At 48.9% G+C, this 14,907-nt stretch overlaps 1 protein-coding gene across 19 annotated transcripts in view; it reads right to left on the bottom strand.

The window, feature by feature from the left end:
• The window catches only part of CAMK2G (calcium/calmodulin dependent protein kinase II gamma), a 51,162-nt gene extending 49,319 nt beyond the window's left edge, over positions 1–1,843 (bottom strand). For 7 of the 19 annotated variants that reach the window (XM_037013303.2, XM_037013308.2, XM_037013305.2 and 4 more), the window contains exons 1-2: positions 1,641–1,838; positions 174–268 (exon numbers count right to left, since the gene is read on the bottom strand). In XM_037013303.2, coding sequence (XP_036869198.2) covers positions 174–268; positions 1,641–1,705 — 160 coding nt within the window. In that variant the 5' untranslated portion in view covers positions 1,706–1,838. Of the gene's footprint in view, positions 1–173; positions 269–1,640 lie in introns of all 19 variants that reach the window. The other 12 variants (XM_037013299.2, XM_037013297.2, XM_037013302.2 and 9 more) reach the window with 5 other exon arrangements.
• Between the last annotated feature and the right edge of the window lie 13,064 nt (positions 1,844–14,907).

The raw sequence follows: 14,907 nt of genomic DNA, 5'->3' as shown, positions 1-14,907 counted from the left end.
CACTAACGGATCCCCATGCAACTCCTTGCCTGGCTTCAAAATCTATCCACCCTGAAATTCCCACTCTTTTCCAAGTGCTAAAATGCACAAGCCCCAACTCCTGGAGCATTTTCAGAAAAAAGCCAAAATGCTTGGAGGCACCCCAGGAAGAGGTCAAGTTGGGGAACACTCACCACGAGCAGACAACTTCTTGGTATTGATGATTTTTGCTGCATACTCCTGCGTGGAGGTTTTCTTCACACACCTGCGGACCACAGAGAAAGCACCCCTGGAGGGAAAAGGGGGAAAGAACTGGGACATGGAACAGAGCAGAGTGACACAGACACACTTCAGGTCTGAGGACAGCTATGCTCCCATCACCAGATCTTTAGTCAAAATCACACACACCCACCAGCATAGTGACCATGACCATCCAATGTGAGGCAGGAGGATGTGGCCACTGCACGACATTGAACAGATGTGGGTGGAGAACCACCCCACTCCCACCCCCACATCCAGTCACTGGGCAAAGCAACAGCCCCAACTTCAGGCTGTGCATCAGGAGCTGGTGGGCAATGCTTGAAAACACACACCTGCTGCATCTCACAGACAGCCCTGCGTCCCCACCAAGAGAACCAGAAGAAGGGAGCAGAGACCCTGTTCTTCTCTCAGCAGGAATAGTTGAGGACAGGGGAAGGTGAGGTTAGAAAGAGGGTATAATTCCGAGAGAGATACCTCACTCAACCATGAGAAAAGGTGAGGAAAGTGAGGCTCAAATCCCCCACAACTGGTTTCACCCCACTGCATCCATCCCGGCTCAACTGACAGCAGGCAAAGAGAGGATCCCGCTGTGGGTCTCATACATCAGTAGCTCCCCTTCCCCATGATTTTTTCCTTTACGCGCCCCCCCTCCCAAGTCCCGCAAATGGGAGCCTGCACTCCCCAGCTCTGGAAACATCCAGGGGGTCTGGCAGGGTGGGGGCTGCAGTGGCCGGGCTTGGCGCCGCGGGTTGGTTGGGGGTGGAGGGGTGCCGGAGCTGCAGCGGCGGCCAGCTCAGTGCGGAGGGGAGTGGGTTGCTGCGGCTGCGGCGCGCGGCTCCCGGGACCACTGCAGGGATGGGGGGAGGGGACAGAGGGGTGCTGCAGCACTGCCCAGCAGCGGGGCTGGGATCCTGGAAGCGGCACTAGCGGGGGGCGGGGCCCGGCACCAAACATTCCCCCACACCCGGGCACCGCAGCGGGGTTGGAGCTGCAGGGCCCAGGAGAGTCCTGAGTGCCAGATGTGTGGGACCTGAGACGGGTGCTGAATGACCTCCTGAGCAGGGTGGGGAGTGGGCGGCGAGGAGGCGGGTCTGGGATGGGGGCGCCTGAAAGGTGCAGGAGGGGCGGGGCTGGAGGGCGCCCTGGAGCGGTCAGGGGGCTGCAGTCCTCGCAGCAGCGAGGGGTGCAGCAGCCCGGGAGGCTGCTGCAGGGCGCAGAGGAGGTTGCGGGGCAGGGAGGTAGGGCGAAGGGGGCCCTGCAGGCTGCGGGCGGGAAAGGCTGGGGGTGGGGCGGGCCGAGGGGGCGCTGCAGCGGCCGGTGCAGGGCCGGGGGGCGGGGCGAGGAACCGCATAGCGCCCGGGCGGCGGGGGCAGGGTCGGGGCCGGGGCGGGCGGGCGTACTTGCCAAGCTCCTCGAAAAGCTGGTAGTCGTCGGTGAAGCGGGTGCAGGTGGTGGTGGTGGCCATGCTGGCGGCGGGCGGACGCGGCGGTGCAGCCCGCGCCGACGTCGGTGCACAGTCACCGCCGCCCGGCCGAGGGAGCAAGAGGAGGAGACGGGGCTGAGCCCGGCAGCACCGCGAGACTTTACCGGGGAGAGCGAGGGAGGGAGGGACACCCCCGCGCCTGCCCGTCCGCCCCGCCCCCAGCCCTGCCGGCCCCCCGCCCGGCGCCCGGACCGCCCCCGGGGAGGGGCCTCCTGCCGCCAGCCCCGCCCCGCTCCGGGAGCCGCCCGGGCTGCGCCGCGCCCGCAGGGGAGCTGAGGGGAGGGGGTCCCAGCCCGGGCCATCCCCCGAAGAGGTGAAAGGTTGGCGACCGGTGAGCTTGTCCCGGGGCAGACACTGCACGGGCTCGGAATCTGCCTGCGAGTGTGTATCAGGAGTGTCTAGGGGTCTGGACCCGCGAGTTCCCTGGCGGGCCCCACAAGCGGGTCCTAAGCCCCCAGCCTGGCTCGGCTCACGCGATGTGGAGAGAGGGCCAAAGTCAAAAGCCAGTGTCAAACTGCACACTCGGGAGGCATCCCCAGCCTATGCAGAGTCAGCTCTCAGCAGCCTTCCCTCTGGAAGCTAACAGTCTAGACTTGTGTAAACATCAGGGCCATTATTAGATAAAACCCTTCAGGTACGGTTTGTTCAGGGAGACCAGGCCTGGGCCACGGATGCAGGTGAAACTGCCTTCCCTCACTCCAACTTAGAGAGAATGTTCTATCTCAGGACCATAATGAAAAAGATGAAGTGGGAATGATTGGCAAAGGATTCACTGCAGTGTGGGCTAGAACAGCAAATGGAAGAAAGGTGAAAAAAATCTCCATTTTCTTGCAGGGCATCCTGTATTTCATATTTTATGGCTCTTACTACATTTTGTAATGATATGTTTACTGGTATGAGAGACGGTTGAACTAGGATATGGTTGTCCATCAAGTGAACTCTGGGATCAGACTGCCTGGCTTGGATTTCCGGGCAACTCATTGACCCAACTGTGTGACTTTAGGCAAGTCACTTAATCTTTCTGTGTTTCAGTTACCTTATCTGACAATGGAAAAGAATAATGGTATCTACCTCACAAGCGTGTGAGTATTAAGTGGGCTGAATCACATAAAACACTTAGACTAGTACCTGGCACCTAATTAGAACTGTTAGCTGTTATTATTTGTTTAATATTTGCCTTCCTACTAAATTGTAGGTTTCAATAGGGTAGGGCCTCTGTCTCCTTTGTTCACCATTGTATTCTTAGCCCCAGACCCTCAGAGAATATCTGTGGGATGGAGAGATTCCTTGGGGTCCTGGCAGAGGGCCTTCCTTTGCCTTCCTCTGTCCGTCCTCTGTCCCCACTGCCAGTGGATAGTAGGACTGAAACACATAACTGTCTCCATGGAGGAGAAACAGGCTGTGCAGGTTCCTGACCTGCCCAGGCAGCTGTATCCCAAGTCAGTGGCCAGCCCCAACTGGGCAGGGCAGAGCACAGCCAACTGCTGCAGCTCAGTCTTGATTACAGCAGGATGCCCACTGGGAGTTAGGCTTCCATTGTCAGCAAGCTGGCTTGCCTGGAGAAGGCAGCTGAGAGACTGAGAGGCATCCCAGCCTCCCAGGCTGTCTCCCTGAGGGGGTGGGTGAAGCAAAGTTCCTAGAGAGGTCTCCCCTCCTTTCCTTACCCAACAGCCCAGAGAGCTGGTCCAAGAACCAGATTGCCCAGTGGGGGTCATTAAGGGAATAGAAGAGGAAAAGCATTAACAGATTGCCTGAGAAGAGGGGAGAGAGGGCCAAAGGAGAGGACTGAGGTGACAAAACACCACTCCCCACGCTTCCCCAGGGCAGCAGGAAGTAAGGTTCTGGGGAGTAAGACTGCTTCCTATCTAGAAGCACCAGGTGAGAGCCTGACTCCGAGTCCGGGCGTGGGGCGGGGCAGTGAGAATGTACACAAATGACAGAAGGGCTGAGTTTTGTTTCCACCTTAAAGGCAGAAGTGACAGCTGGCATGCCCTCCAGAAATAGGGGCTGCATATTAGTTAATCCTCACTGTGCCCTTCCTGAGCCCTCAAGGAGGCTTAGTTCTTGACCTCCAGATGCTAAAACTTTATATTCATTAATGGAAGGTGGGTTGAGAAGATGGAGAGGCCAGAACTAGCACAGACTAGGGTTGCCATGGAGTCCCTAGGGTATCCCAGGGGAAAATGTAAAAACAGGACAACCCTGACCTTTCTCATATGCCCAGTGTGAGAGGGGATCTCTTCCTGGCCGAGGGTTCTACACTGGGTATTTTAGGGTAACCATATAAAGGACTTTGAGTCTATGGTTAAAAGAAAGAGAGGCAAGAAAAATATTGGGATGAAGCCTTGGTGATAGCTCAGGATACTGTGTAAGTGGAACTAGCTGCCTTTCAACAGATATTTATCAACTGCTTACTGTGTTTGGCACTGCCTCTCACTTTTCGAAACATCCAAATAAAGTGGAAAATTAGACTTTACACAATTAGAGTTGTTTAATTATTCTCTCCCTTTTCCTTTCTGTGTCTACCTCACTTCTTCCTCACTCTCTCACTGCTTGTCTCCACAGCTCAGACTCTGATGTGATTACAGTGGCTCTTTGGAACCTAAGGACACTTCTATGTGCACATACAAATACACACCCTTGCACACACCCTCCTTGATCCCCACTGCTATAGCACCCACACAACCTCCAGCTACCCCACAGCAATTAGTGGGAAGATACACATAAATAATAAAGAGTTCACCAGTTCCCTGTGCATCAGTACCTATGGCAACCTCATGGGGTCCGCTATCTGCGCTGTTCCGGTTGCAGCAGGTCCCCTGGGCAGCGCCTGCACTCTGGCTTTGCCCACAGCACAGGGAATGGAGTTAATGGGGAATTACACAGGAAATTGATGCCCTGATAATCACCAGCGGGGCCCCACTGGGTGGGAACCTCTATCATTCTGCTGAACTTTCTCTTTGAAGGCTCTGAAAATTACACCATGGGTCTGCTCCCTGAATAAGAGAACCTTCCCTACATAATTCTGGAATGCAATTTTAGAGTATAAAGATACTTATTCTTCAGACCGAAGGAAAATGGGACAGTTGAAAGAGAGGTATTTAAATGCAAGGAGGATGATGCTCTTGGAAACAAAGAATAGTTACCTGCTTCTTAGGGGATGTTGTAAAATACATTTGAAGAGAATTCAGTCTTGTGTCCATGAGGAGTTTTCAATTCATATTCCACAGAACCTTGTAGGTTATATGGTCAACCCCAGTAACTGCTCAACATATATATAGATATTCCACATAAGATTTTGTTGAAGAAAAGATTCCCTGACTAAAAATAGTCCTTGAAAATAAGTTTGAAACCCACTAGACCAGTGGCTTATGAGGTACCCTCCAATTTGAAGATTATATGACTGGTTTTGGAGAATTGGGGGCGATGAGGTCATGGCCTCTCTCCAAGGATTCTGAGAGATTATTAGTGGTGAGGCTTTTGAAACTAGTGAGAAGATGTGATAATGGGGATAGGAAAGAGTGAGAAAGACAAATGGAAACATTTAAATAAGCAATCCTCAAACTAGAAGGGGGTGAAAGGTATTCTCCTCCCCTGAAAGACACATCAAATCACAACAATACACAGAAAAGTTCATATGCCCTGTCAGTAGTGAGAGCCACTCCCAACCAAGCCATTGTCCTTAGCGGGAGTGTCTGAGAGCCACCCATCCCTCCCATGTCTAAGAGCTGAAAAGAGGATTAAGCACCACAGATTAAATTAATGACTATGATATTTCTTCTTTTTTTTATTAAAGTATCATTGATAAACAATTTTATGATGGTTTCACATAAACAACACAGTGGTTTCAACATTTACCCATATTGTCAAGTCCTCACCCCCTCTATTGTGGTCACTGTCTATCAACCTACTTAGATGTTATAGAGTCATTATATATGTTATATATATGTTATAAAGTCTTCTCCATACTGTACCTATATTGTGATTGTGAATTATAGAGCCCCTTAATCCCCTTCTCCCTCCCCACCCGCCCTCTCCCAGCCCTCCCTTTTGGTAACCACTAGTCCCTTCTCAGTGTCTGTGAGTCCACTGCTTTTTGTCCTTTCAGTTTTGGTTTGTTTTCATACTCCACAAATAAGTGAAATCATTTGGTATTTGTCTTTCTGACTATGGCATTTCTTAAAAGAGGAGCTGAAATGTTTAAGGTGAGGAGCTAAGTTCCTAAAGGACTGGGCAATAGGGGATGAGATTTTGAGGTGAGAGGCTAAGAACATTTGGGGTGAGGGCTGAAGCATTTGGGGTGAGGAACTAAGCTGTTTGGAATAGGGTCTGAAGTGCTGCGGATGAGCTGAGTTCAGAGTGTCAGGTGAGTTATAAGAGCGTGTAATGTGAGGAGCTAGGATATTTGGAGTGAGTGGTGGAGGGGCTCGCAGGGAGGAACTCCCTTCCAATTTCCAGCTAGACGGCTGGTTCCAAAGGGCATTCTGATTCCTGCCTTCCCACCCTCAAGTCCAGGTCAGGGCTCACTCTGCCTCCCCACCCCTTCACCATCCCCTTAAACACTGTGTGTTCCACGAAGACAGAAGGCACCTGATCTTTCCCCTTGTATCTTGAAAACCTCGCATGAAGCCTTGCATATAGTAGGCACTCAATAATTATTTGTGGGATGAATGAAGTATTGGGGGCGAGAGGCTGAGATATTTGGGATGAAGAGAGTACCAGTGGAGAGGTGACAGCTGTCATCAGAGGAAAACAGGTACTGAGGTCAGAGCGGGCTGCCTGCACCAGCGGGTTGGCCGGAGCAGGAATAGCGGAGTATGGGGCCCCCTGGTGGGCAGGTCTGAGGCTCACAGGGTGCTGGGAGTAGGGATGAGACCGTTAAGAGGAATGTGAATGGCAAAGGGAGAAGATGTTAAAAACCACAATTGCAGCTAAGAGTTAGAAAGAGCTTGTTGCTGGAAAGGCAAAGGCACTAAGTCCTCTACGTAAGCTGTTCCATTTCACTCTCACCACCACACTGTGTGTGTAGGAGCCATCAGCCCCATTTTACAGAAGAGGAAACTGAGTTTAGAAAAGTAAAATAGCTGGCCTAAGGGCAAACAGCTAATATGTGGTAGAGCTGGAATGATGTGATTGGAGGGAAATGAATAGAAATGGGTATGGGGGGGCAGTAAATGGCAGTGGTGTATGTTGGGGGGTAGAAATGGATATGGGAGTAATAAATGGCAGTGGTGTATGTTGGGGAGTTCAGTTCAGATGTGCTTATGTCACCACTGGGATCTAGATTGGAATCTTAAACCCAATGTGGACTTCCCCAAACTAGTTGCAGTCTGGATTCCAGGCACTTAATAGAGAAGACCCTCATTCATTCACTTCTCTATTTTATTGAGCACCTCCTCTGATTCAGTCACTTGGGAAATAGAGAACAATCTGACAAAATTTCTGCCCTCAGGGAACTCACATTCTTGTAGACAGGCAATGAACCTAAAAAGGCATTTTAGCTTACAGTAAATTCTACAGAGAAAATAAAATAAAGCCATGAGATAAGAAATCAGGGAGGCGGATAGAGAATTCAGTTAACAGAGGTGCTTAGACATGGCTGCCCTTAGAAAGTAATTTTTAAGGGAGACCTAAATGATGACAGGAGGTAGTCATTTAAAGATCTTGGACAAGAGCATTCCTGGTATAAGGAACTGCAGCAAAGGCTTGAGATAAAAATGGTCACGGTATATTTGAGGGGTAGAAAGAAGTTGGTGTGGCAGGACAAGAGTGGACAAGGTGGGAAGCAGTAGGAGAAGAGGACCTAGAAGCCCTAATAAATCCCACTGTTCTGGTACAACCACCCTAGCACTCCAACCAAACCCTATAGGTCACAGGGAGTCCACAAAGGCAGGCTGCCTCTATGCTCAAAACGGCACCCCAGTTCAATGCCAGAAGATACCTTCACCAAGGGCAGACATAAATCTGGGCCTGAAGCTGGAGGTGACGCTGTTCCTTATCTACCACAAAGCTGGGTGTTGCAGATGGACTCAGGATGACCTCTCAGAGAACCAGGGGCTCTGGAGATGGTGTAATGAGGGTTCTGCAGAAACAGCCAATGTCCCCTCGGTGTATTTAGACAACTCTCTGCCCTGGGTAAGCTTCAGGTCTAACTCTTATAGGGGATAGAAAGATTGGCCAGAAATAGGCAAGAAGAAAAGCATGGCAATAAAAACAATGATATAAAACATATGATTAGTATCGTTGTACAAATAGCTGCCTGAATCGCATTTCCCTCCCCTCTGCCAGTTCCCTCCTATCTGCCACTTCTCTGTTAAGAGTAAGAGTTTTTCCAGCAGCAGACTCACAGAACCCAAGAATGGACTAACAGTTACCAAAGGGAAAGGGACTGGGGAGGGTGGGTGGGAAGGGAGAGATAAGGGGATTAAGAGCATTATGATTAGCACACATAATATACGGGGGAGCACGGGGAAGAAAGTATAGCACAGAGAAGACAAGTAGTGACTCTATAGCATCTTACTAATGCTGATGGGCAGTGATTGAAATGGGGTATATAGTAGGGACTTGATAATAGGGGGGATGAAGTAACCACAATGTTGCTCATGTGAAATCTGAGCATAAGATTGTATATCAATGATACCTTAATAAAAAAAAAAGAGTAAGAGTTTTCCTGGACTCTTGACCAGATCAAATCCCTGTAATGGCAGCTCTGAAAGTTCCATCCCCCACTTCTTCAGAGCACTTGTCCCAAGTGTAGTCTTCCAGATGTTTGTGTGACTGTAGACCTCATGAAGGTAGGGTCTGTTTTTGTTTATGTTCATCTGGGTATCCTCAGTGTCTAAGGTACCTGGGCATTGTAGGTACTCAATAAATGCATGGAAGGTAAAAGCAAAGTATGCTATGGGACTTTTAAGGGGAAACAATCAGATCAGATGGAACAATCAGAAAAGACCTGGAGGAGATGGAAGGAGGGGAAGGATGTTGGCAGATGGAGATGGAGGTAAGAAGGCACTAGAGGCAGAAAAGAAAGTGTGACTCAAGCCCTGAAGCACTGTGGGCTTGGCAGATGTTTGAGAAACTGGGTAGTCAGGTGAGCTGGAGGGTCAGGTGGAGAAGGGAGAAACAGGACATAAAGCTCAGGACCAGCTGGAACTAAATACTGTCTGGTGGTGGGTGGGTTTAAAGGCCCGGCAGGTGTGGCCCTCAGGAAAGACCAATGTCCAACTTTTTGGACTCTTGAGCAGCACTTAGATCCCAGACCTGGGCTACCAATGATTACCCATCAGATATTCCCATTTGAATGTCCTGCTGTCCTCCCCAAATTCAACATGATCCAAAAACAAATTAGATTGAGAGGCAGTCTAACATGGTGGTCTGGAACACTGAGGCCAAATCCTGGCTCTGCCTCTTACTAACTGTGGGAGGCTGCAAGTTTTATAACTTCTATGTGCCTCAGTTTACTCATTTGCAAAATAGCGCTCACCTCAGAGGGTTTTATGATGAGTAAATTATTAGTACATAAGAAAAATAAAACGGTGCCTTGCATAGTAAGGACTCAATAAATATCGACTATTATAATTATTCTCCTTGCCACCCTTAACCAGTTTTCTCAGTTTCTTTGGCTCTGACAGTGACATGACTCTCCAGCCAATGATCTAGGTTCAGAATCTTGAAGTCAACTTTGACTCATCCCTTAACTCACTTAGGGGTCAGAGCTAAGTTTGCATTCTACCATTTACTAGTTGTGTGACCTTGGGCAAGTTACTTAAAACTTGATGAGCTTCATCGTCCTCGTTGGTAAAATAAAGATGTCATAGCTTCCACTGCAGTGTTTGTTTTAGTAATTTAATGATAATATTTGCAGGTTAATGGCTCAATGCCTGATGCTAACTAAATGGTAGTTGTTTATTATAATCCTGTGTGTTATCAGGAACCAACATCGGTATACTTTCCCTTTTAAATGTCTTTATCCATCCCTTCTTTTCCATTCCCCTCTCACCATCCTAGATTAGGTCTACCTCACCCTCCATAGTTATTGCAGTAGCCCTGCTAACTTTGCCAACTCCATTTTATAGTCCTCGTTCTTTTCTTTCTGAAATATTATTTGAACATTTACTCTTTTTCAGGCCACTGTCTAAGTACTGGGGGTAAAGCAGTGAACAAAATATATGTTATCCCTGCCCTCAGGAAGGCTACCTTCTGGTGAGAAGGACAAAGTATGCACAAAGAAGCAACTAAATATTTACTATGTCAGGAGGTCATCAGTGCTATGAAGAAAATTAAACCAGGGAAAGAGGATGGAGGTGCTATTTAATATGAAATGGTCAGGGAAGGCTCCTTTGCTGATGTGAACATATATGCAGAGATCTGCAGGAAAAACATTGCTTTTAGTAGGATACATCTTTGCCGAAAAGCTATCCCCTTCAGAATTAAGTATGAATGCTCAGGTATGACTGTCTAAATCCTGTGTAATTGTTGTCAGTCTTGTGATTTCATACCATTCCCAGAATGCCTCTGCTTCTACAGGCTTGCTCAACATGCTCAAGAATCTAGATCATTAGATTAATAGCACTTATCTTTTAGTGGTATTAATGTGTACTTTCCCTCTTCCTTAAATGTGATTTCTAAATGTTTTACGATGAACACAGATTACTTGAATAACAGCAACAACAATAATGAGGTATTTTCTCCCCATCATCTTATTTTAATCTTCATATAACCCTAAAGTAAATTTTATTATCCCCATGTTACAGATGAGGAGACTGAGGCACACAGAGCAGTTACACTAATCCTCTGAACTCAGCTCTTGAAATACTTGGCACCTAATTGTATGTTCCCTGCTTGCTTTTTTAAAATGTTGGTTTTGCCTTCTCAGTTAGATCATCGGTTTCTTAAGGGCAGAACCTTGTTTTATTCTATATCTTCCTTTCCCCTCTCCCTATGCTTTCATCAGAGTACTATGTACTGTACATAATGAGTGCTTTTTTAATGGATTAATCTGTTGAATGACTGGTCTATTGTTCTGATATAGTCTATTGCTGTGGTGCCATTTTGTATGTTCTGGACCATGGGACTAAGAATGGAGAAGCTGGAGATCCTGGGGGCAGAGATGAGGAAGCTGGACCTCTACCCCAAAAAGGCAGTGATTCCGCTATCCACTAGAGGCCGCGGTAGGCCCGGTTTTAGAGAGCCAGCAAGGCTGTGGATTACTCGGCGGACCCCGCCCCAAGAGTCATTTCCAACACCAAGTCTCCCAGAAACAAAGGCCCCGGAGGCAGCTTATCAGTGTCCCTGGCTTCAGTTTCTTCCAATAGATCAGACTTGGAATGAGTTAGCTCCAGAATAAAAGTGGCTGATGGCAGCTAAATAGCAGGAGTGTACTGGCAGGTTCCAGATGCCCCTCAATTAGCCAGATCAACAAACATGTATGGAGCACTTCACTGAGCACCTGCTGTGTATCAGGAAGTGTGCTAGACTCTGGGACTAGCTCAGTGAACAGGACAGACTCTGTTCCTGCCCTCCCAGCTCTTACCATCTAAGGAGGAATGCAGATAATTAAACCTAAAATTATTATATTGTGTGATAAGCTGCTGACATGATTTCTTTTCCAGGGTAGTTCTCCTTGGGTCTCATTTCACTGTGGATTATCCCATGGGATATCTACCTGCTTTCAAGAAAGAAAAAAAAACAAAAGAAAGAAAGGTAGGAGGCAGAGCAAAGAACATTTGCCCACATTTGGAGAGTCACTGCAGAGCCCCCTCCTCTCTCGAGGTGGAAGGATTCCCAGTGGCTCCTGGTAGATCTGAGGGCATCTGGTGCTGGGGCGGGTGCTGGCGTCAAAGGAAGTGCCAGACTACCTCACCATCGATTTGCTGTCCTTCGTCCAAGTGGCCTTGGAACTGGGAGGGGAAGCAAATTCCCCAGATTTTGGAGTGTGACTCAGATCACTGGCTTTCTGAGTGATTTCTCTTGCCTCTTTCTTTTCTTAGTTCTTTTTTCTCAGAGTATCAGTCAATAAATATGTTTATCAAATGTATGTTATGATTAGGGCACCCATTTTCACACAGAAGCATGAAGTCAAGGTAGTTACAACAGAGTTAGGGAGATAACTAGACAGGAGTAGAGACAGACACCCACGCAATGCAGCATTTCGGTAAGTGCAAATCGGTAGCTGTAGACAATCATTGCTGGGGTTGATCCCTGGAAGTTGAAGTGGTCTGGGGTGGCTTCCTCCCTGGACAAGGTGACCAGGGTCTTCCAGGGTGGGCCCTTAATCTGCCCCATGGTGGGGTTTCTCTGGAAGAGGTGTCCTCAGAGAAGAGAGAGGACATCCCCCACACCCCAGCTGTTCATTCCACTGTGCCTGGACAAGGGGCTCAGAGGCCCATTGGCTTCACATTCCTGAGAAGCAGCTTCTGAGTCAGAGCCCCAGAAACAGCTGAGGCAGCTTCATGCTGGAGTCTTGGCTCTCTTTCCCAGATTTCTGTCCAAAAGCAACTCCCTCCCCAGCTATTTGGATGTGACCAGAAACCCAAGTCAGTCTCTGGGATAGCAGTCTGGATTGGCAGTCTGTAAAATGTATTTTCCCTGCATCCTCTCTTGGTAAAAGTGTGTGCCCAATGCTACCTGTGCCAGGAAATCCAGGGGGTGAGGGAGACGACCTATGCCTACAAGTAGAAGCTCCCAATGCAGCCATTGTTGGGCTGCTTCCTGGAAGGGGGTCCTAACTAGGACTTGGCTTGAGTTAAGACAGCAGTATTCCCTGGGCAATCTGCCAGAGCCGCCTCACTGCCTGGGCGTGGCGCCCAGGACATGCCAGGACAATGCTAGAGGGCTGACTCAGGGGGCTGCCTAAGGGGAACTGAAAAATCCTTAGCACCCACCAGCTAAGCGAGGAGACAAAGCTGCCCTGAGGCCCTCTGTGATTGCCCTGTAGTGCCAGACCACCAACAGGCTCTGTGGGTGGGTCCAATCCTTGGCCACTGATCTATGAAGCCCGACATTTCCCGGGGCTGCCCACAGAAGTCCAAGCCTTCCCCTCTCTCCCTGAGCTCCTCTCTTCCAATGAAGACCTCTAGACATGCAGAGCTAGGTTCCCCGACCCCCTTCTGCAACCGATTCAGGCACTGACATTGTCACTTCCTCATGACTGTGACCTTGGGCAAGTCACTTGCTTTGGTGAGACTTAGACTCCTTATATTTAAGGTAGGACAAATACTACCTGCCTGCCTCATAGGGCTGCACCAAGGATAAAATGAGATCATGTCTATGAAGGTACCTTATATACTATAAAGCACATTTGTAAGAAAGTATTACTACTGTCATGGTTATTTCTGATATAGGAATTAAAGCTGCTGGTCCCTGAATGTCAAAGTCCTCCCCTTTGTTTCTTTTGTCTGATACATTGCTCTGAAGCCAGTGCTGGAATCCTAACCCAGTCCTGAACCTCAGAACACTGATACAAGGTCCTTCTACCTGGAGCTATGGGGCCACCTCAGGGAAGCACCCCCCACCTCCTCTGCTCTGTTAAACCGGTTCTTTCCTTTCTAATCAGACTCCTCCAGCCCAGTCGTCTGCAGTGATGACAAAAGAACCTAAAATAGCACAGGCTCTGCAAACACTGCTGGAGACAGCTTAGGGCATAACGTGCTGCCTGTCCACCATGGACCTGTCTGGGCATCCCAGCCAGGTGCAGCCCTCTACCCTCCAGGCCTGGTGTGTCTTCCTCTGAACTGCACCAGGATGACAGTGCCTCTTGTCAGCACTTTGGATGACTGCCTAGAAAGCTGGCTTGGCTAGAGGTGCCAGGGGAGGAGGCTCATGGCTCTCCCACAGTACCTCACACCCACACTCTCCGTGGACCAAAAGGCTAGGCAAGCTGGGCTAAGATCACGCAGAACAGTAGCTGTCTGGTGACTCTTGGAGGGTGGCTGACTGAGAACCAGAAAAGTCTGATCTGAGGACCGTGCAGCCAGCAGGCCCTGGCTTGTCTCTCTTGCTGCAGAGCCAGTTTGGAGCAGGCAGCTGCTGGGCCTGCCTTGGCTCTGAGATCCCCACAGGGCCTTAGCGTGACTTACCCTGATGGGGTTGGTGGCTGCCCAGGCCCGAGAGGAAGAGGCTTGAGCAGAGAGCCAGAGGGAGGAACTGCCATTCCGGTAGCAGCATTCATCACTGCTGAGCCCGTCTCTCGTTGCCTGTATTTTAAGCAGTCACTTCCACACAGCAAGTCAGCCAATTCTTTCTTAAACACTTTTCTTTAGCCAATGTGTTCCTTTCCTGGGTGATTGCTGTTAGAAAGACAGACGAAGTCTTAGTTTATGTTAGGAATCCCAAACTGATGATCTTCTAGCTAAATCCAGTTGACATGCACAATTTTGATTGGGAAGATTCAACATTAAAAAAGTCCAGATTTTTCAAATATTTCTTAACGTTTTGCGTGCTTAGGTTGGTTTCTTTCAGAGGCAGACCCTGAGACAAGGGTTCAGTTACAAGTAGTTTATTTGAAAGAGGATCCTAAAAAACTCCAGTTAGGAAGTGGGGAAGTGGGGCAGGGAAGGGAAGGGATAAGTAAGTTATCAAGGAAGTTACTGGAGCTTCTCTTGGGGAACTCAGGACAACAGTGGAGAACATCTGTCTTAAAGTTATCTCACCTGAGAGGCAAGGCATTAGCATATTTCTCTACCAAGCCCATCAGTCACTGGCCAGGAGCTGTTATGGTGTGGGGACAGAGCAGACATGGTAGTGTTAATTCCTGAGGAACATCCAGCCTGCTGTGCAGTAAGAAAGAGTGAGCTCCAAAGGCCAGAGGAAGCTGGAAGTGATAGCATTTGCTACGTATGGAAGACCTAGTGAAATGGGTCCTCGGTTCCCACTTGGCAACAATTAGCAAGAGCTGCCAAATAGCAGTTGCCCCTTTAAACCAGACAAGAGCTCTCCAATCTGCCATAATCCCTATCCACCCTCCCCACCCACTGTCCTGCATTCAGCCTGCTTTACTTTTTATATTACCTGCTTAGTCTCTGGGGTGTCTGCATTTGTGACCCTTGGTTTATACCTATGTGCAGGCTCTTCCACTATAGTTGTAAATCTCACTGTGTCTGTTTCCAATGACTTGTTTCTTATTCTTTTTTGAACCCTATAAGGCAGCTAGTCTGGTGATTGCAAAAAATGATGACTGATTACTT

The sequence above is a fragment of the Manis javanica genome, chromosome 7 (genome assembly GCF_040802235.1).
Source record: "Manis javanica isolate MJ-LG chromosome 7, MJ_LKY, whole genome shotgun sequence".
In the NCBI taxonomy this organism is placed as follows: domain Eukaryota; kingdom Metazoa; phylum Chordata; class Mammalia; order Pholidota; family Manidae; genus Manis; species Manis javanica.
This window is presented reverse-complemented; position numbering and strand designations above follow the sequence as displayed.